Source organism: Lynx canadensis, chromosome B3 (assembly GCF_007474595.2).
Source record: "Lynx canadensis isolate LIC74 chromosome B3, mLynCan4.pri.v2, whole genome shotgun sequence".
Classification (NCBI taxonomy): domain Eukaryota; kingdom Metazoa; phylum Chordata; class Mammalia; order Carnivora; family Felidae; genus Lynx; species Lynx canadensis.
The window spans coordinates 124792537-124815012 of NC_044308.2; the positions used below are offsets into that span (position 1 = coordinate 124792537).

Here is a 22476-nt window from a genome sequence, read left to right on the forward strand (position 1 = left end):
AACAAATATTTATCGGGCCTGGCTGACTCTGTGCCTGGCACTTTGCTAAATGCTTCACATATGACATCTGACAATACTCATGGAGTTTCCACATTCCTTCCTAAGAGATATACTATGGTGTAGTCAGTTAGAGAGTGCTGTGTAACTCATATAAGAAGCATCTTACCTAGATGGAGAGTGTGGTCATAGAGGGCTTCCTAGAGGAAATGACACTTAACTTGTGATCTGGGGGGGAAATAAGTAGAAAGATAGTTCCAAGAAGAAGGGAAAAGCTGCGCTGTTGGTTAAATTAAAATAAACTTGTTGAGGCTGAAGCTTAAGTGGGAAGAAGGGCAGTAGAGAGAAATGAAACTGGGGAATAAGCAAGTTCAAGGCCTTGTGAACCACGTAAAGGAATTTGAAATCTTCCCTAAGGTCCAAGCCACTAAATGGTTATCAGGATGGAAGTGGCAGATCAGGTGTGTTAGAAACATTCGCTTGTTCTGTGGAAAGGGAGTCAAATGGAGTAAGACTGGAGACAGGAAACTTGTGAGGATGTTGTTGCAGTGTCCCTGGGGCAGAGGGGATGGTGAACTGAATGCTAATGGTTGAGGGGAAATAAAGAAAAAGTGGCCAGATTTGAGAAATAAATAAGAGAACTAACAAACTCAAAAGTTGATTGATTTGGAGGTGGGAAGAGATGGAGAATTTCATCCAAGTGTCTGACCAGGACACCTGTGTGGTTGATGAGCATATTTGCTGAGATAGAGAAGTTTTGTGTGAATTTGCTGCGGAGAATCCAGGAGACAGTTAGGAGTTCGTTTGGGGCATATGGCATTTGAGTTACCTTTGAGGCATCAAGCAAGCTATGGGTCCAGCAGGTAATCAGGCCATAGACATGATTTTTCCTTCATTCCAGGCAGATGTAATTGGGACCAGTGAAGGGCATCATTGGAGAGGGATAGGCTAAAGAGAATGAAGAACAAACAATTTGGGGGTCCCTGAGAAGGCAAGAACAGATGGGATCCAAATAAAGGGATTGACTTGGTACAAGAAAATTGTCATCTTTTACATTGTAACAAGAAAGTAGTAGTAAGAGATGAAGCCATGCAGGTGATTAATAGGCTTATTGGTGGAGAATTCAAGGAATTCTCATCTCAAGCTTTCAATCTTTTCTACAAATTATTAAAAGATTATCTGCTAATTATTGAGGGTGATGTTAGGAGAGTTAGAAATTTGAGAAGGTTTGAAATAAAAGTGATGGACAATAAAAGAGGGAGGGTTGGCTGAGATATACAGGACATCCAGGCAGATCTGAAGGTCCTGTTAAGACTTCCTCCGTGGAGAATATGCTGAATTCTCTAGTCTGGGTTAAATGTTTCCTGAAGCACATCAGAGCACTTATCACTGTATATGCTAATCTCATTTACGTACCTATATCACCCATTACTATGAGTTCCTTGAAGCTGGGGAACAGGTCTGTTTTGTCAATGCCCACTTACTGACACAGAGTAAATATTCAATAGATATTTGTTGAATGAAAACATGCAGAGATACATAAGTAATAGTTAAAGGTCTTGTCTGCCTAGGGGGCAAGAGAGAAAACATTTGGGCAATCCTGGATAGGTTTGTACTGGTTCAGTACAAATTTCCACCTATTATTCATGCATAATTATTAATAGCACCCTGTGTAACTCACAAAAATATCCTAGTTTGGATGATAAATGATATGGTCACCCTAGTGATTACATAAGACTTACATGCTAAGAAGAAATTTGAGGAAGAGATGGGATCTGATTTTTCCTGTTTATAAAAAAGGGATAAGCAGCAGAGAATCACATCTTTCATCCCAGTGAATAAATGGTTCCTACATCTTGTCTTCCCAATTGAGCCATAAGAGCCCTTTAAGGATGTATCATTCAGTTGGAGAAACTGGAACTTCTTATGACGTGGACAGAATGACCATTCTAGTAACCCTTTGAGAAAGCTTCCCACTTCTAAACTAAGAAACTCAGGAGAAAATTCAGAGCAATAGGTATGATATAAAGTTAGGAAAACAAGTTTGTAGCTTTCAAAATTCATCTTTTCCTTCAAATGGCACAGCTTCATCCATTATAAATCTCTGCAGATCTCTACACACACATACACACACAAAAAATAATCTTTTCAATGTCTTCCATTGCTCCTTCCATATTAAAAATATATTTGGATTAAAATAATTTATGTAATGTTATCTACAAGTGGCAATGGCTTGGGTGACCTGATAAATCAAAGGATAATTATTTAGAGAATAGATAAAACAGAAAGTACAGGACCATTAGAACATTCCCAATGACGTGATAAAAACTCAAATAGAACAGAGTTCCTTTTATAAACATTGTATTAATTAAAACATTTTACTGGCAGATTTAATTCAAAATTTAAAGATAGATTTTTTTTAAATAAAAGTATTTGCACATCATCCCTCATAAACTCTGATTTAGTTATCCTGGATCGAGTCTTAGACATATGTATCTTTTAAGAGCCTCCCAGGTAGTTTAGCTGAATGGCCAGGGTTGAGAATCTCTGTTATGACAACAGGTGGACACCATCTATTAATATTTAATTTTCCCAAATATAGAGATACCTCTCAATAAAAAGCAGTCACTGAGTTTGGCTGCGTTAGTCATTCTTATAACAAGATGGAATTTATGGAGGCTATTTGAAACAGTATTCCTTAGGTATTCTTGACAAGTTGTACTTAGAAGTTTCTCTTTTCTCTTTTATAACAATCGAAGCCTTTATTTGAGTTATCCCTTGCTTACAAAGTTCCAGAAAAGTCTTGAATTTTCAGATTAATCAAAATAAAGAAGTCTTGAGTAGACATGTAGTCACTACCCTATGGAATGTTCCCCTAGAGAATTATAAATTTCTCATCTTCTTTGAGACTCTATTTCTAATCCCATGCAGTTACACTGTTAAAAATGCCTCTTTTTTATTATTGTGTTCTTTTCTAATTTCTTTCATTTTCTGCTATTTTGAGTAATTCACCGTTTATTCATTACCTTAACACATATTCACTGAGGGTCTACTACATGCCAGGCACTATGACAGACACTCAAAATTCAAAGGCCACACAAAGCAGACACTGTTCTCCATCTCAGAGAATGTACAGCCTAATCAGACAATATCCAAACAATTAGAAAGTTGTACTGTGATAATTAATGAAAGGAGAAGTTCTTGGTGCAATAAGGGATACTTAAGGGAAATTTTACCTAATCGGGAAATTCAGGAAAAGCTTCTGCAGGAAGTGTCATTTAAATGAAACCTTAGGGATGAATAGGACCTAATGAATTGGGAAGCTTTCAGGTATCACAGGATTTGAAAAAAGTATAACTAATTGGAGCATAATTACGGAGAAATCATGGAGGTTATACATGTTGTCTGATCTGGGAAGCCCCTGACAAAGAAGTTTTAACAAAATCAATGTTTGAAGTATGTTTGGCATTCACAACCATACTAACTTTCTACTTTGCATTATATTTTTATGATATTCAGCTATTTGTCAATAGATGCAACTCTGCAGCGACTGGAATCACATTCCTTCTACAATTTGAGTAAAATGACTCACATGTAAGTACAATGAAAAGTGCAGCACAGACCCCACCATAGCCAGTCTTGATTGATAATTCTGGGCTCCAAATGGCTGTTAACAGCTGGGTGTTCGACCATGGTTCAAAACTTCTGTGTCTGATTAAATTCTTGACTTGTTCTCACAGTTTGTTAATCCATCCAAAATCCCATTTCCATGGTTGAAAGGTAAAGTCAAAACTAGAAGTTCTCTTCTCAAATTGTCATTTCATTCTATTACTAGTATGTCAGCAGATTTCATTGGTGTGGATGTCAGTGAGTCAATACATATTTACTGACTACTAACTGGATTCCAGGCCTGTGCAAGATTCTGTATATCTAACATTTTTCCTCAGTTAGGAAAACATAGAAGAGAAATGTAGCTTCATGAGATTAGAACAGGAGTCAGGATATAAACTCTGGCCTTAGAGTTGATTATAATTGGGTTGGAACCCCGGCTTCTCTGTCCACCCACTGTCTAACCTTGCACAATCATGTAATCTTTCCTAGCCTCACATTCCTTATTTGTAAAATAAAGCTAATAAGAGTTTTAACTTCATATGGTGAGCATACATATTGAATGATATAATGCATGTAAGCATTAAGCACCATGCCTACCATGTTAAAACCAGGCAGCACATTTCGTCAATAATTATTCTGTTTTTATTTCTCTAGTCCATTACAATTGATTAAAAGTTGTAAATAATCACATTACATCCTTCTAGGCAGCCACTTAATTTTATGAAATACTATGAAATATTAACTATTTCCTTGAAGAAACAAAAATACCTATTTTCTATAAATACCTAGTATGTTCTAGACATTATGATAAACGTTCTATGTTCCATATTTAAGGCTCAAAAAAACAACCTTATTAAGTAGATATTTTTTTTGTTATTTATATAAGGAAAACATAAATTCATAAAGGATAAATATGTTTTCCTTAGTCACTCAGTTACTAAAGGATCAGAGCAGAATCTTTACACCATAAATATCTTACTGGAAAATTCTTTCCCTATGCACTGCATTTGGTTGCCTTCAAGAACACTGAGGCTCAGAATGTTGCTTTTAGCTATGGTAGGCAAGCTTCCATCAGATCAATCATTACTCTGAAAGTAACTAGAGAAGCAAATCCTCAAAACAACATTCGATTGTTTTCCTCTTGAGGTGTTCTGTGAATTGTAATCAACAACTGAGAGGCTCCGACTGAACAGAAGATTAGGCAATATCATAGGGCTAGTGAATCAAAGATTGGAGTTCAGGACTTATGAAGAAGGAGGGCTCCTCAGTAAACTAACATCCCAAGATTTTAGCTGGGATCCCTAAACAGCTTCATCACAGAAGTATGGAAAATAGATCAACTCTCACAAAGACTAATGCCTGGCTTTGAATCAACAAAAAATAACAAGGCACAGAAAAAAAACAAAACAAGAACATATGGGGAAAAAAGCAAGAGAAGAAAACAAACAACAGAAAATGAGAGGAATTTCAAATGTTAGAGTTTTGGAGTTATTAGGCACAGATCTTTAATTAATAACTATAATTAATATATTCAAAATTTTAAAGAGTAGAGAATTTCAAAATTGAATTAGAAACTATAAAAAGGATCAAATAGAAACAAGAACTTAAAAATTCAATCACTGAAATAAAATCCAAGCACGAGTTTAACAACAAATTAGACACAGCTCAAAAGAGAATCAGTAACCTGGAAGATTAAGTCAGAAAAATATATCCAACCACAGCGCCTGGATGGCTCAGTCAGTTAAGCATCCAACTCTTGGTTTCAGCTCAGGTCATGATCTCATGATTCCATGGGACTGAGTCCTACATCAGGCTCCACAATGACAGTGCAGAGCCTGCTTTGGATTCTCTGTCTCCCTCTCTGCCCCTGCCCCACCCACCCCTTGTGCTGTCTCTGTCTCAAAATAAAGAAATAAACTTTAAATATATTTATATTTGTATTTATCCAGGCTGAAGCATGGAGAGAAAAAGAAAATAAAAAATATATGGCAAGGTAAAAAGTCTGGAATACCTGTAATTGGGTCCCAAAAAAGAAAAGAGAAAGAAGGAGAGAAGCAATATTTAAAGAGAATTTTCTAAAATTCATAAAGGATGTCAAGTCACAGATATAATTACCACAAACCCCAACAGGATAAATATAAAGAAAACACATCAAGGCACGTCATGGTAAAGGTATTAAAAACCAAAGACGATGTGAAAATCACTAAAAGCAGCCAAAGGGGAAAAAACACATATACACTTTCAAAGAAGTAGAAACAGGATTGATAGTTGATCATTCATTCAACAGAAATGATACAGTCTATAAAAGCAATAGAAAGATACCTACGATAAGGATAACAACAAAATTAACAATGGTAAATATCTGCCAATTTCTTCGAAATTGAAGGCAAAAGAAAGACATTTCAAGCAAACAAAAGTTCTTCATATGAAGAACCTACTAAAGGGAATTTTAAGGTTAAAGGAAAATAATGCCAAATAGTTGCCCAGAAGTACAGAAGGAAATGAAAAGCAAGCAATACAAAAGGTAAATATAAATGACACTGGACTGCACAAAACTAAACAAAAAATATTTTTCTGGGTTTAAAATACAGGCAATTCTTGGGGCTCAGTAGGTTAAGCATCTGACTGGCTCAGGTCATGATCTCACAGTTTGTGGGTTCGAGCCCTGCGTTGGGCTCTGTGCTGACAGCTCAGAGCCTGCTTCAGACTCTGTGTCTCCCCCTCTCTCTGCCCCTTCCCCGCTCACATTCTGTCTCTCTCTCTCTCTCTCTCTCTCTCTCAAAAATAAGTAAACATTTAAAAAAATTTAGGGGTGCCTGGGTGGCTCAGTCGGTTAAGTGTCCAACTTCAGCTCAGGTCATGATCTCACAGTTTGTGAGTTCAAGCCCCACATCAGGCTCTGTGCTGACAGCTCAGAGCCTGGAGCCTGCTTCAGATTCTGCGTCTCCCTCTCTCTCCGCCCCTCCCATGCTCGCACTCTGTCTCTCTCTCTCTCTCTCAAAAATAAATAAACACTAGAAATATTTTAAATAAATAAATAAATAAATTTAAAAACACAGGCAATTCTTGTGCTGCATGATGGGTGTAGGATCATAAAACTGCATGCTGAAACTATGCAAAGTGATCTTAATAATCAATGAAAAAATTAGGATTGTTTTGTGACTTTTAAAAGTGTTTATCAAAACAGTAAAATCTCCTTTACTGTTGGTTATAAATGCATAGGGGAAGGAAAAATAGTACACTGATACTTATTTAGCACACTGTAATTTTAAACTTTAAAATTAAAGTTTACAATTAAAATGTTTTATTTCTTTGTAAAAAAAATCAAGAGTAGTTTGAACAGTACATGCCTTTTTCTCTTTGCTATGTAACTTACTAGAACATCACGTCAATGTCTTGGCAAATTGTCATTCTTCTTTCTAGGTCTGGATCAGTTTCCAATATTTAATTCTCTGCTCTTTCAATGTCATAAAATATTTCTTACAGTTCTTTTAATTGAATTTTGTTTTTTCAATCAGCATCTTTTCTTTTGGGGCATTTTCATCCTTTCATTCACAACCATTTTGCTCAGTAATGTCAATAATTTGCCCTCACAAATTTCCTGTGATCGAATATCTAGAGTCTCTCAAATAGTGGATGTATCAACATTCACACGCTCAGCTATTTCTTCTATGACTCCATTTACATTCAATTCAAATTTCACTTCCAGCATTATTACATTTTGTTCCTCTGCTGCACTTTTATCTCTGCCGGTCAGTTCCCTCTTTCAATTATCCACTTTTGCAAAATGTCATATGGGTTTACCACTGGAAGGCAAGGAGCCAATACAGCTGCACAGTGTTACTGTTTATAGATGAACTGGATAACAGATGCTCAGTGACTGATGACCAATGACTTTGAAAGAAGTGTAACTGGTCACCTATAATGATACACATCTGTTATGTACATAGTGATGCATAGACTGAAGAGCTGGCAGCAAAGTTTTGTGCAATTATTCACACAATATATTATGATAGCCAAAATTTGAACCATGTGGTCGGGACCAGATATTATTTAAATTTAACTAAATAATGGTAACTGAATATTATGCATATTGGAACCATGCAAAGCAAGGACTAACTATATCCACAGAATTAAAATACACAATAGCAAATAAAGAATGGGAGGGTTATAAGTGGTGTTAAATTGTTCTAAGGTCCAGGACACCTGGGTGCCTCAGTCGGTTAAGCGTCCGACTTCAGCTCAGATTATGATCTCACGGTTCATGAGTTCAAGCCCTGTGTGGGGCTCTGTGCTGACAGCCTGGAGCCTGTTTCAGATTCTGTGTCTCCCTCCCTCTCTCTCTCTCTCTCTCTCTCTCTCTCTCTGCCCCTCCCCTGCTCATGCTCTTTCTGTCTCTCTCTCTCTCAAAAATAAATAAACATTAAAAAAAATTTTAATTGTTCTAAGGTCCTTGAATTGTCTGAGAAATGGTAACAGTACTAACTTGTATTAGACTTTTTTTAATGTTTTTATTTATTTTTGAAGGAGAGAGAGAGAGACAGAGCATGAGCAGGGGAGGAGCAGAGAGAGAGGGAGACACAGAATCCGAAGCAGGCTCCAGACTCAGACCTGTCAGCACAAAGCCTGTCGCGGGGCTCTAACCCATGAACCGCAAGATCATGACCTGAGCGGACGTCAGATGCTTGACCAACTGAGCCACCCAGGCACCCCTTGTGTTAGACTTTTATAAATAATGAATACATGTTTTAATCCATAGGGCAACAACTAAAATAATTGTAAAAGAATGGATAACTAACAAGCTAATAGTAGTGAGGAACAGAATAATAAAAATAATTAATACAAAAAAGAGCAAGAAATTAGAATAAAGAACTTCTGCAACAAATAGATTTAACCCCAAGTAATATTTATATTAACTGTGTTAAATGTAAAAGGACTTACTATTCTAGTTAAAATACAAAGATTGCCAGATAGGTTAATAAAACAAAAAATTCAATAGTATGCTGCTTACAAGGGACATACTTTAAACACAATGATATAAAAAGACTGAAAGTGTAAGGATAAAAATATTAACATGCAAACAATAACTAAGAGAAAATTGATATAAATATACCAATACATGTTGACCATGAAGTCTTCCTGTATATAAAAAGGGAAATTTTATTATGATAAAAAGAATTACTATAGACAGATATAATGATTTTAAATTTGAATATCTGTAAGGGCATAGCTTCAAACCATGTAAAAGCAGAAATGTATAGAACTGAAAAAAAAATAGATAATCCACAATCATAGTGGGGATTTTTTTTAATAGGGTTTGGGGTGCCTGGGTGGCTCAGTTGGTTAAGCGGCCGACTTCGGCTCAGGTCATGGTCTCGCGGTCCGTGAGTTCGAGCCCTGCGTCATGCTCTGTGCTGACAGCTCAGAGCCTGGAGCCTGTTTCAGATTCTGTCTCCCTCTCTCTGACCCTCCCCCGTTCATGCTTTGTCTCTCTCTGTCTCAAAAATAAATAAACGTTAAAAAAAAAAATTTTTTTTAAAAATAGGGTTTTATCTTATAGACTATGTATACCAAAAAAGTAATACTGATAAGAAATTAATAAGGTTTGAAGAACATCATTTGCAAACTTAAGCTTACTGACTTGTATAATATATTGTACCCAACAATTGCAGAGTACATATTCTTTCTTTTCAAGGACACATGTAATATTTATTAAAATTGACCACATGCAGGGGTGCCTGTGTGGCTCAGTTGGTGGAGCATGTGGCTCTTTATCTTAGGGTCTTAAGTTCAAGCTCCACATTGGGTGTAGAGTTTACTTAATTAAAAAAAAATTTTTTTTTTAAATTAACCATATGCAGAGCCATGAAAGCAAGTCTCAATAGCTTACAAAAAATTAAAATCAAGTATGTTCTCTGACTAATAAAAAATGCACTTCTAAATAACCACGGGTCAAAGAAGAAATCACAGTAGAGACTAGGAAGCAATTTTAACTTAAGTGACAATAAAAATATGACAAATCAAAACCCATGAGATGCAGTTAAAGTCATAGTTAAAGAAAATGTACGGCTTTAAAAAGACAGATTAAAAATGAAGGCTGACGATAAATGACGTATTTTACGTATCTATGACAAGAAATTTACAAAGGAACAGCAAATTGAAACTAAAGAAAGTACAATATCCAAGAGAACTGAGAATCTAGGTCAGTAAGAACAACGGCTTAAATTCAAAACCAAATCTCCAGACTCCAAATATAACGCTCCCTTATTATACCATTTTGATTCTCCACCCCTCTCCAAAAAAAATCAAAGAAATTAATTTGTGACAAAGCTCCATATACATCCTGCAGCTCTTAAAAGCAACTGTTTTGTTTTTATTGTGGCCTTTTCCTCATAAAGATTCTAGTAGTTAACATTTCTCTTAGAAATATCCATTTTCTCCCTCTGAGGGAAAGTGTTAACTTTGAGGAGGAAAGAAAACTTAAATACAAAAACTAAAAGGAAGATGAGTTTAAATATGGATTTTTAAGGGGCGCCTGGGTGGCGCAGTCGGTTAAGCATCCGACTTCAGCCAGGTCACGATCTCGCGGTCTGTGAGTTCGAGCCCCGCGTCAGGCTCTGGGCTGATGGCTCGGAGCCTGGAGCCTGTTTCCGATTCTGTGTCTCCCTCTCTCTCTGCCCCTCACCCGTTCATGCTCTGTTTCTCTCTGTCCCAAAAATAAATTTAAAAAAAAGTTGAAAAAAAAAAAAAAAGAAATGGATTTTTAAAAGGATATCTCTCTTATGTATATGAGGTCTTAAGAGTCTAACATCTTAGAGGGGCGCCTGGGTGGCGCAGTCGGTTAAGCGTCCGACTTCAGCCAGGTCACGATCTCGCGGTCCGTGAGTTCGAGCCCCGCGTCAGGCTCTGGGCTGATGGCTCAGAGCCTGGAGCCTGTTTCCGATTCTGTGTCTCCCTCTCTCTCTGCCCCTCCCCCGTTCATGCTCTGTCTCTCTCTCTCCCAAAAATAAATAAACGTTGAAAAAAAAAAAATTTTTAAAAAGAGTCTAACATCTTAGAAAATAGGAGAATAACGCATCTTGCCTTTCTCCAGATCTGCCTAATACATATCTGCAAATGATTTTCGTTGGCACAAAGGAAAAGGATAGTGAAGACTTTTGGGCTCCTACCACCCAAATGCTTAATGCCTTTAGTTTGTTATCATTTATTAAGAAATGACTATAAACAAAGCATTATACTACTTGCATGAGAAAAACAGAGCTAAAGAATCCCTCTCCCTCCCTCAAAGAATTGAGATAGACAGGAAAGCATGAAACAAAATATCAATACAGAGGGGCACCTGGGTGGCTCAGTAGGTTAAACAGCGGACTTGGGCTCAGGTCATGACCTCACCACTTCTGAATCTGAGCCCTGCATGGGCCTCTGGGCTAACAGCACAGAGCCCAGAGCCTGCTTCAGATTCTGTGTCCCTCTCTCTCTGCCCCTCCCCCGCTCACGCTCTGTCTCTCTCAAATATAAATAAACATTAAAAAAATTGTTTTTAAGGTATCAATAAAGAATGATTTGTTTCATCTATAAACAGCATAGCACCATCAGCCAAACCTCCCTAGGACTCTTGAGCAGAGAACTGAAGCCCTCTGATTTATTTAGGAAACAGAGCCCTTCATCAAGTTGGATTTGCTACAATATAGATACTGAAGTGTAGATGGCAAATGTCAGTGCATATTGTCAACACTTACTGAAAGGCCTCAGTAAGAACATTAGCAGTTAAAGAACATAATGCTACTCTGTTTCATGGATGTCTTTCCTCAGCTGCCCTCTTCCTCCCTTTCGGCTGTGTGATTTGGTAAATAGGCTGTATGGAAGGACTCGCAGCCCATCATCCCCACTTCTAAAGGTCCTTTCACTACTTTTTTCAAATGTCTCTGCTAATGCACTACATTACTCCTCTGAGCTCACTTCCCACTTCATGCTTAGACTGTACTCTGTGGTAGGAATTGCAATGCTAGAAAATATGCACTAAAATTGTTGGTGACCTAGATCTGGCATTCCAAAGATAAAAAGCTACCTATTCATTCAACAAATAGTTACGTTTAACCCTGTGCTAACGTTATGCTAAATTACATCTTAGCTATACACAGGATTCAAGACAGTGGATCATTCTTTTTTATTTTATTTGAGAGAGAACAAGCGAAGGAGAGGGGCAGAGAGAGAGAGGGAGAGGGGGAGAGGAGGAGGGAGGGAGAGAGAGAAAGAATCTCAAGCAGGCTCCATGTTCAATGTAGAGCCCAATATGGGGCTCGATCCCATCACCCTGGGTCATGACTTGAGCCAAAATCAAGAGTCAGGAGCTCAACCAACTGAGCCACCCAGGTACCCCTCATTATATTCTTACCTAAACCCTCCTCCCTTGGCCTCTGTGATTCCACACTCCTGGTCATCCTCTACCATGCTGGTCAGTCTTTCTCATTCTCCTTTCCTGGTTCGTTATACTTCCTCACTTTTAAACACTGGGGTTCCACGTGGCCAAGTGCTGTGTCTTCTTCTCTTCTTACTCTGTGATTCTCCCCCATGTGACCTTATCCAACTATTCTCAGATTGACATAACTGGTCCAGGCCTCTCTTTTTATTCTTGGGCCATTTACCTTTTGGTCTCCTTGACATCTCCTCTCAGATGTCTCACATGTATGTCACTCCTTAAATGTCCCAAATGAAATCTACCTCTTCCTCCAAAATCCACCACTCCTACGGTATTTGCTGAGGCAGTACATGGCATTTCCATTCATCTTATTGCAAATTCCAGACACCTGAGGGGTATCACTATACCTTCTTTCCTCATCACCCCCCTCTAATCCTTCACCACATACTGTTAATTTTACTACTCTAATATATAAAAAGTATACCCTTTACTCTCCACTGCCATGACCCTTGCTCAAGCCATCATAATTTCTTGCTTGGGATACAGTAATTTCATAGCTTAACTAATCTTGCCTGTTTGGGACCCCTCTAATTCATTTCTGCACAATAGCCAGAGTGATTCTGCTCTTAAGATAAATCCACGGTTTTCAAAGGAAACTTCCAGGCCCAGGACTGCAGTTGGCCCCTGCCCACATCTGTCTCCTCATCTCACTCCATTCCTGTGAACCTGTGTTAATTCCTTGGACAGTCCAAGATCTTCCCCACCTGAAGACCTTCAAATGCTTTTGCCTGTGTCTACCAAGTTCTTTAATCTCAGTCTTTGCCCATTTAACTCTACTGATTATTTATTTTCTCTTCCTGAATATTACTTAGACATACCCTGGATCCTACCCACCCACCCCCCACCTACATTATTCTCCTTGTGAATCCATCATTGAATCCTCTACAGAACTTATTAAAATTTGTGATTATACAAATGTGTGATAACAGTTTCCACAAGGCAGTGTGTTTTATGTGCCAATCACCTACATCAAACTACAAAGAAACTATCAGATTAAAGCCCCAAAAGGAACAAGTGGATATATACTGAACACACTCTTTTAAAATAATGAATTGAAAGAGGTCAGTCTGAATTAATAAAAAATCTGATGGATAGAACATTTAGTATATGTGTGTACTGACATATGTTTAGAAAATGTACTATCTCCCAACACTATGCTAAATGTTCAACACTTCACTTAATCTTTGCACTTGTAAGTAGCTACTATAATTTTGTAGTAAGAAAATTGAGTTCAATAACTTTATGTATTTATATATAAAATATATTTTATATAATTGGACCTTGCTTTTATATCCAGTCTGACAATCTCTGCCTTTCAGTTGGAGTAGTTGGTCCATTACATTTACTTCAGTTATTGATATAGTTGAAGTCTGCCATTTTCAATTATTTTCTATTTATCTTCTTTGTTCCTTTATTCCTCCTTTGGCTTCTTTTGGATTAATCAGTTTGTCTTTGCTTTTGTTTTTTTAATATTTTATTCTACCTTTTAACTTTTTAGCTCTTTGTAATATTTTTTGTGGTTATTCAAGGGATTACAAAATACATCCTTCATTTAACATAGTCCATCAAGAAGGCTTATTATACCAATGCCCATGACATGTAAGAAACTTAAAATTATTACTGCATTTACCTCTTCCCATCTTCAGTGATATTTTTGCCACATATTTTATTTCTATATATGTTATAAATTCCATAATACATTACTATATTTTTTAAAGAGTTGATTGACTTTTAAAGAATTTAAGTGAAACTAGTCTCTTATATATACTCACATATTTAATGTTTCCAGTGTTCATTCTTTCCATTGATTCAATCATTTCTGTAAGTTTGAAGGACTTCCTTTAGCATGTTAGTGTGGTTCTGCTGGCCACAAATTTTGTCAGCTTTCTTTATCTGAAGACACTTTTATTTTACCTTAATATTTAAAAATTATTTTCACTGGGTATAGACTTCTAACAAGGCAATCTGTTTCAGCCCTTTGAAGGTATCTTTCAATGTCTTCTGGCCTTCATTGTTTCTGATGAGTAGTCATTCCTATTCTTACCATTGTTCTCCTATAACGAACATGCCCTCTTTTCTCGGACTGCTTTTAAGGCTTTATATTCTGGGCTTTCAAAATAATATACCTAGGTGACATTGTCTTTGTATTAACCAGCTTTTGGTTTTCTGGAATTCCTGGGCCTATGGATTTCTGGTTTTATTCAAATTTTGAAATGTTTTTTCGGTACATCAATAGATTACGGTGTAAGTGACACCATGCATTTTCAGGCCCAGTTTCTAAGTGAACTGGCAGCTTTCACTTTAGATGCTTGGAGCCTTAAGCCACTGTGTAAACCCTGTTGAAGGCAAGACCATATGGGGAGGCTCTGAATTACTACACGGAGATGGAGAAGGGCCTAGCTGAGCCTAGCTTTCTAGCGATCACCTTCAAAGGACCAGGCACAGAAACACAACTATCTTGGACCTCTAGATTGATCCAGACACCAGCTAAATACCAACCAGTGATCCCAGGGGATGCCACATGAAGCAGAAGAAAAGCCCACTTTAGCAATGCTTGAAATCCTAATCCACAAAATTGTTACCCCACTTAGTTTGGGGAAATTTGTTATACGACAACAGATACCCAGAAGAGGTAGCAATTATGTATTAGTTAACAATGGGTAAAAGACATTGAAGATTTGTATAAGAAAACTACAAGAATGGCAGGTTTCTTTATAAGTTATTGAGAGTCCTAAGTGGATTTAAATCAGTTCTCCTGGGTTTTAAACTACCACTGGGGTACAGTTTGGCCCCCAAAGTATACATTTGATAAAGACTTACACCTGTAAAATGATGAAACCTGGTCACTTCTATCTTCTATTTCGTGGTTTCCATTGTACACAGATTGTTGCCATTGTTCCCCCTAATAGTAGCAGCCGCAATTACTGAACACCTTTTAAGGGCAAGCACTCTGCTAAAAGTGCTTCATGTATCTTCTCTCACTTAATCTCACTAAGCCTCAGTTTCCACGACACAAACTGAAGATGGTAATACATACTTCATGGGGCTTGTGCCCTAATTTACTCCGCTAAGAAATTTCAGAGTCAGAATTTGAAACCAAGAGTGTCTAGCAAAACCATCTCTCTTCAATTAAAAACAGAAATAAAGAAAAGGCTGCCATTAGAAGGATGTTTTTACTTTTATGTGGATTTTTTAAAAAATCACAATAAAAATTCTATAACTGGGTAGATAAAAATTGTGATTTATGGCAGATAATGTGATAAGATTTAATATTCACTGCTTCATTAAATTGAGTCAAGTGGATTTATTAGGGATTTCAAAAGTACCCATCTTAGTCCTGATGATTCAATAGTCATGCAATTAATTAGCTATATGCATCATACAGGCAGTTTGGAAAATCGCTTTTTTTAAAAGTTTATTTATTTATTTTGAGAGTGGGGGTAGAGGCAGAGAGAGTGGAAGAGAGAGAATCCCAAGCAGGTTCTGTGCTGCCAACACAGAGCCCAACATGGGGTTTGATGCCTGGAACTGTGAGATCAAATCAAGTCAGACAAACTGAGCCAAAATCAAGTCAGACACTTAACTGACTGAGCCACCCAGTTGCCCCGGAAAATCACTTTTATAATGTCCTATTTCTAGTGGAAAAATCTGCTGGCACACTTACATTTTCTTCAATCAGCTTTAAAAATCTGAGGATATGGGGGGCGCCTGGGTGGCGCAGTCGGTTAAGCGTCCGACTTCAGCCAGGTCACAATCTCACGGCCCGTGGGTTCGAGCCCGGTCGGGCTCTGGCTGATGGCTCAGAGCCTGGAGCCTGTTTCCGATTCTGTGTCTCCCTCTCTCTCTGCCCCTCCCCCGTTCATGCTCTGTCTCTCTCTGTCCCAAAAATAAATAAAAAACGTTGAAAAAAATTAAAAAAAAAAATCTGAGGATATGGGGTGTCAGAGTGGGTGGCTCAGTCAGTTGAACGTTGGACTTCAGCTCAGGTCATGATCTCACGGGTCATGAGTTCGAGCCCTGCATAGGGCTCTCAGCGGTCAGCACATAATCCGCTTTGGATCCTCTGTTCCTCCTCTCTCTCTGCACCTCTTCCCACTCACTTTCTCTTTCAAAAATAAATAAACATTTAAAAATAAATATAAAAATCTGAAGACTTATAAACTCTCTTTGAATTAACATCTATTATTTTTTAATTCCTCAATAAATTAAAAGGTGCATCAACATTATGAATACCACCTTTCAGTTATAGATTATTTTCCCCTTAGTAATGGAATGTTAGTAGTGAAACACTTCATTGATAATTATCAAAGTAGAATAATTAAGATTTCTCTCATTGAAAAAGAATTGATAATTTGGAAAAAAAATTTTTCTGTGAATTTATAGACTATTAGCAAAAAGTTACTGCTAGCCTAAAAATCAGGACATCAAAAGCTAAGGATCTAGTATACACCAAGAGCTTTGACAGACTTTATACTTTTTGACCTGGTAATTCCACTTCTATAAATTTTCCCTAAAAAAGTAAACAGAGGAGTGAGAAAAAGTTTACATAGAAATCCAGTTGTCTCAGAATTAATTTAGAATAGTAAATTTAATAGTAATAGTAATAGTAAATAGTAATAATTTATAATAGTAAAAATTCAGGGGTGCCTGGGTGGCTCAGTCGGTTGAACGTCTGACTTCAGCTCAGGTCATGATCTCACAGTTCATGGGTTTGAGCCCCGCATCGGGCTCTGTGCTGACAGCTCGGAGCCTGGAGCCTGCTTCAGATTCTGTGTCTCCCTCTCTCTCTGCCCCTCCCCCACTCATGCTGTCTCTCTCTCTCTCTCACACACAAAAAGAAATAAACATTAAAAAATAAAGTAAAAAAACAAAAAATAAAAATTAAGGGTTCCTTCAATATGCATCAATCTTAAAATTAATACTTGATGTTAAAATACTACATGGGTGACTTATGTGATAAAAGCCTATCAGAAAATGTTACCTTAAAATTAATTTACCTAGTTGTTGGTACCAGTTTTCACCTCACTACTGTGCCGCATTTAAAGTATTTAAGGTAACAAAATTATGGCTTTGCCAATATATACACACCTTGTTTCTAAAGTAAAGTAACTACTTACTCCCTCCCTATACCTCCCAGAGAATACAGTAAAGTTGCACGTAATAAACGTCCAATAAAATTCCTTTAGTTTTAATGAATCTCTCTCCACTGTGCCCACTAGAGTGAACAGACCTAATCAAAGCGAAAGTGGCCTGCCTCCCACTTTTTAAAAAAAAATTTTCAGTGTTTCTTTATTTTTGAGAGAGAGAGGATGCAAGCTGGGAAGAAGCAGACAGAGAGACGCAGAGGATCCAAAGCAGGGTCCATGCTGTCAGCACAGAGCCAGATGAGGAGCTCAAGCCCAGGAACCGGGAGATCATGACCTGAGCCGAAGTCAGACATTTAACTGACCGAGCCACCCATGTGCCCCGTGCCTCCCACTTTTTTCGGAACTACTGCTTCTTAAAAGCAGACTAGAAAAAAATTGAAAATCAAATTGAAGAGTTGAAAAGAAGCTGGGGGCTGGCCGAGAGCTAGGATTTTGGCTATTATTCACATTCGGCTTCTTGTTTTACACACATAGTTTTGCACATTATTGCATTTGTATTTCTTTTGTATTTATTTATTTAGAGAGCAAGAGAGTGAGAGAGAGAGAGAGAGAGAGAGAGAGGGAGAGAGAGCATGAATGAGCTGGGGAGAGGGACACAGGAAGAGAGAGAAAGAACCTTAATCTCCACAGTAAGCATGGAGCCTGACATGGGACTCGATCTCATAACCCTGAGATCATGGACACTTAACTGACTGAGCCACCCATGTGCCCCATGCCTCCCACTTTTTTCGGAACTACTGCTTCTTAAAAGCAGACTAGAAAAAAATTGAAAATCAAATTGAAGAGTTGAAAAGAAGCTGGGGCCTGGCCAAGAGCTAGGATTTTGTCCATTATTCACATTCAGTTTCTTGTTTTACACAGTCTTACACATTATTATATTTGTATTTCTTTTTTAATTTTTAATTAATTTATTTTTTTTGAGAGAGAGAGCATGAATGAGCTGGGAAGAGGGGCCAGAGAGAGAGAGAATGAATCTTAATCTCCACACTAAGCATGGAACCTGACATGGGGCTCAATCTCATAACCTTGAGATCACGGTCCTGAGATCATGGATGCTTAACCGACTGAGCCACCCAGGTGCCCCTGCATTAGTTTTTCTTAAAAGTTTAACCATGCCAGCCAGGGAAGCTTGTCTTGTCTCCAGACATCTCGTTCCAACTCAGTGTCTGTGCTCCTGCAAGTCTAAAACTGTCTCGTCTCCCGGTCTGCCGTGGTCCCCCTCTCACTTTACAGGTGAAATGCCAAATCAGCTTTATTATTACCCTCAGTTTGTTTCCCAGCTTGGCATGCTTTCTACTCATGAACTGGGGAGGGGAGGGGGTGCTGAGGCTGGACAAATATCTCTAAGGCTAAGGATCACAGGCAAGTGCCATGTTCTGATGCCTGGTGAGTAGTTGAGAGGGAAAGCGGGCACAGGAAAATGGAAGGAAATAAGTAGTTGGAACGTTCCTTAATAGTAGAAGGATTTAAACCTTCATTTCTCTTCCTTTTTCTCTCTCTCCCCAACCTGGGAACTCTCTTCTGTCACTTTGCTGATTTCCCATACTGTCTGGGGGTGTACTAAGTGCCTGCCTCAATGCCAGCTGTTTTGAACAAGCCAATTTCTCAGTTCTTTACTCTTATTAGGAATGAACAAATGTTTCTCCGAAGAAAAAGCCTGGAATCTAGTCAGATGATTAAATAAACCTAATGTATGCTAAAGTACTGATCTGCTGGTTTGTGAAAACAAGGCATTCAGGGCATCACTGTTAACACTGGTCATTTAAATGCCCATTTTATTCGAAATCCAATGAAGGGAAATGAAACAATAATGAGTTTTTAAATTTCTTTTTAGTTCTGGTGGATGATCTCCTTTAAACACCATTAAAAAAATAAAAAATAAAGCAGTATTTAGGGTCACAATTCCTAGGTTAAGACCCAGGGTTGCCTCTGTGTAACAGGAGATTATGTATACCCTTGCTATACGTGTTTTCATTGTTTTGTCTGAAAAATGAGGATGATTGTTACCTGCTTCATTTAAGTCAGCTCTCCCACCCGCTCGCTGGTAGAGCTATCCTGAGTGGTAAGTATACTCAGTCCCTTATTACCCTTTAAATCTCCAAGGCTGGGCTTTTGTAATCAGTGAACTTCAAGATCTTCAAATATTTCTCTGCACATCTAAAAAGCCCCACTCTGTAGAAGAGCATTCTAGAAGATTGAAGCAGCTGATCTGGCACTGGAGATATATTTTTTTAAACTTTTATACAGAATATATATTCCTTTGCCTTTTTTTAATTTGGGGAATTTTTTGTATGTTTTTTTTTTTTTTTTTTACATTTGTTTGTTAATTTTGAGAGAGACAGAGAGAACACAAGCAGGGAGGGGCAGAGAGAGAGAATCCCAAGCAGGTTCAGCACAGAGCCCGACATGGGGCTCAAACTCACCAAACTGTGAGATCATGAGCTGAGCCAAAATCAAGAGTTGGACCCTTAACCAACCGAGCTACCCAGGCACCTCTTGTTTCATTTTTTTTTTTAATTTTAAACATAAAAAGTGAAAATTATATATTCCTAGATTCCAGAACTATCTACCAGCGATGACCACAATTAACACTGTGCTCTGTATTTAAAGAATTTTATTGATGCTTATTGTATTCATTTGGGCAGGGTAATTGTGGAAAAAAATAGACAAAAATAAAACTACGTTAACAGCCCTAAGATAAGCGAAGGCTATTACTTGCTCCTGGGACAGTCCTGGGTGGAGGAGAAGGTGGGCGGTCAGCCAGGGACCCAGGCTACTGAGCCGGGGACACCGCCGTCTCCAGCTTTTGTTCAGACTCACTCTGGGCTCCTCTCTATTCCAACCTGCTGTGCCGCAATGGCATACATGTTTTCTTTCTGTTGGTGTCCCCAGCTTCCTGGCAACTTAGTCGCCTCCTGCACTGTTTGGCTGAAATTGCCCTTAACGCAAAATTGTGTGATTCAAGTTCACCCTCCCAGGCATGCTTGGAACTCATTCAAGTTCGGACTCCTCCTTCACCCTCTTCCTCGTATCAGTGGTTCAAGAGTGCTTACCTCCACTCCTCTCTGCTTTCTGTCTTTGAAAAGGTTATGCCAGCTGCATTTGCTTCTCACATCTGTCTCCATTAGCTAAGCTGGCAGTCCGTGCCCCTCCCCCTTCTGTGCTGCAGCAGGGTTTTTATTTTTTCTAGTTTTGAGGTATAATTGATATGTAACACTGTGTAAGGTGAAAGTGTACAATGTGTTGACTTGATGCATTCGTATACTGCAAAATTATTACCACCATAGCATTAGCTAACACATCCATCCTGTCATATAATTGCCATTTCTTTTTTGTGGTGAGGACATTTAAGATCTCTCTTAGCAACTTTCAAGTATATTAGCATGCTGTACATTAGATCCCCAGAATTTGTTAATCTGATAAATAGATGTACGCTTTGACCAGTATCTCCCCATCTCCCCGTCCTTCCCCAGTCCCTGGTGAGCACCACTGTAGTCCCTATTTCTCTGAGTTTGGCTTTTCTATTTTTATTTTTTAAGTTTATTTATTTTTGAGAGAGAGAGAGAGAAAACAAGCGGGAGAGGGGCAGAGAGAGAGGAGACAGAGAATCCCAAGCAGGTTCCGTGCTGTCAGCACAGAGCCCAACAGGGGACTTGATGTCATGAACCTGGAGATCATGACCTGAGCCAAAATCAAGGAGTCAGACGCTTAATAGATGCAACTACCCAGGTGCCCTGGAATTTGGCTTTTTTAGATTCCACATATAAGTGAAGTCATACAGTGTCTATTTATCTTTCTCTCAGCAAAGATTTTTTTTTTTAAGTCACTTATGAGCATGATCAGCTGTCTTCTTACCTCAGAAAGTGGCTTCTTTTCCTTGATGTTTTCTTGAGCTAACTCTTTTCTGTCTGTCCCTTTTTGTACTCTTAGATTTCCCCTAAGAAATCCACCTCTTTTGTCTCTCCCCACCTCTCCTTGCAGCCTCTCCCACCGCTTTCTGCCCTTAGAGCCGTCAGGTAGCTTCAGCCTCATTTAATCAGCTGGAACCCACAGCAGTTTCTCCTTTCTCTAGCCGCTACCCCTAAAGCGGCTTCAGCTGGCTGGCTGCCTTGCACTGTGGCTCTCTCTTGGGGCACTCACTCAAGTCCGGCTTGTTCAACAGTACTCTCTCATGGAGCAGCTTTCCAGACTGCAAACCACACCCAGACAGTTTGCAAACTCTCCTAACTCATTTACATCTGACTGACAGCACTTCGAACCCTTCTCCCCAAAAGGAAAGCTCTGACAAGGAGTTTATTGCTCACCAGAGAGAGAGAGAGAGAGAGCACTTCCACATGGAAGCATCTAAAGTATCTTTAGAGGGACAGGTGGGACAACTATGAGATTGTGCAATGCGGTAGCCAAGTATCCCAGTTTACCCAGGGCGGGCAGAGCTCCAGAAATACAGGGCTTTTAGTTTCAAACCAGGACAAAATTTTATATGTACTTAAAAGTGGGCCTTTCTGGGGGCACCTGCGTGGCTCGGTCGGTTAAACCTCCAACTCTTGATTTCGGTTCAGAACATGATCTCATGGTTAGTGTGTCAAAGCCCTGCATTGGGCTCCGTGCTGGCAGTGCACAGCCTACTTAGGATTCTGTCTCTCTCTCCCTCTCTCTACCCCTCCCCAACTCACACACTCTCTCTCTCAAATAAATAAACTTTAAAACAAATAATAAATAAAGTGGTTCTTTCCTGGGCACTTCGGTGGCTCAGTCGAGCATCTCACTTTGGCTCAAGTTATGATCCTGTGGTTCCATGAGTTCGAGCCCCACATCAGGCTCACTGCTGTCAGGGCAGAGCCCTGCTTCAGATGCTCTGTCCTCCTCTCTCTGCCCCTCCCCCTCTTGTGCTTTCTCAAAAATAAATAAACATTTGGAAATAAATAAGTAGGGGCACCTGGGTGGCTCAGTAATTTAAGCCTCTGCCTTCAGCTCAGGTCATAATCTCATGGTTCATGAGTTCAAGCCCCATGTCGGGCTCTGCACTGAGTGCAGAGCCTACCTGGGATTCTTTCTCTCTCTCTCTCTGCCCCTCCCCAACTTGTGCGCTCTCTCTCTCTCTCTCTCTCTCAGAGTGAATAAACTTAAATTTTTTTTAAATAAATAAAGTGGTTCTTTCCATGTAGGATCGGGATCTTGATTTGGGGGTGAGGGGTTCCAAGAGTCTTGGGATATAAACTATTGATGCTTTCTGTTGAAGCA

The 22476-nt window shown here is 38.8% G+C and overlaps 1 protein-coding gene across 1 annotated transcript in view; it reads left to right on the forward strand.

Moving 5' to 3' along the window:
- Positions 1–22476, forward strand: part of TSHR (thyroid stimulating hormone receptor) — a 159175-nt gene that overhangs the window by 88143 nt on the left and 48556 nt on the right. The window contains exon 3 of the mRNA XM_030319715.1: positions 3517–3591. Within this exon, the coding sequence (XP_030175575.1) occupies positions 3517–3591 (75 nt within the window). The remainder of the gene's footprint in view (positions 1–3516; positions 3592–22476) is intronic.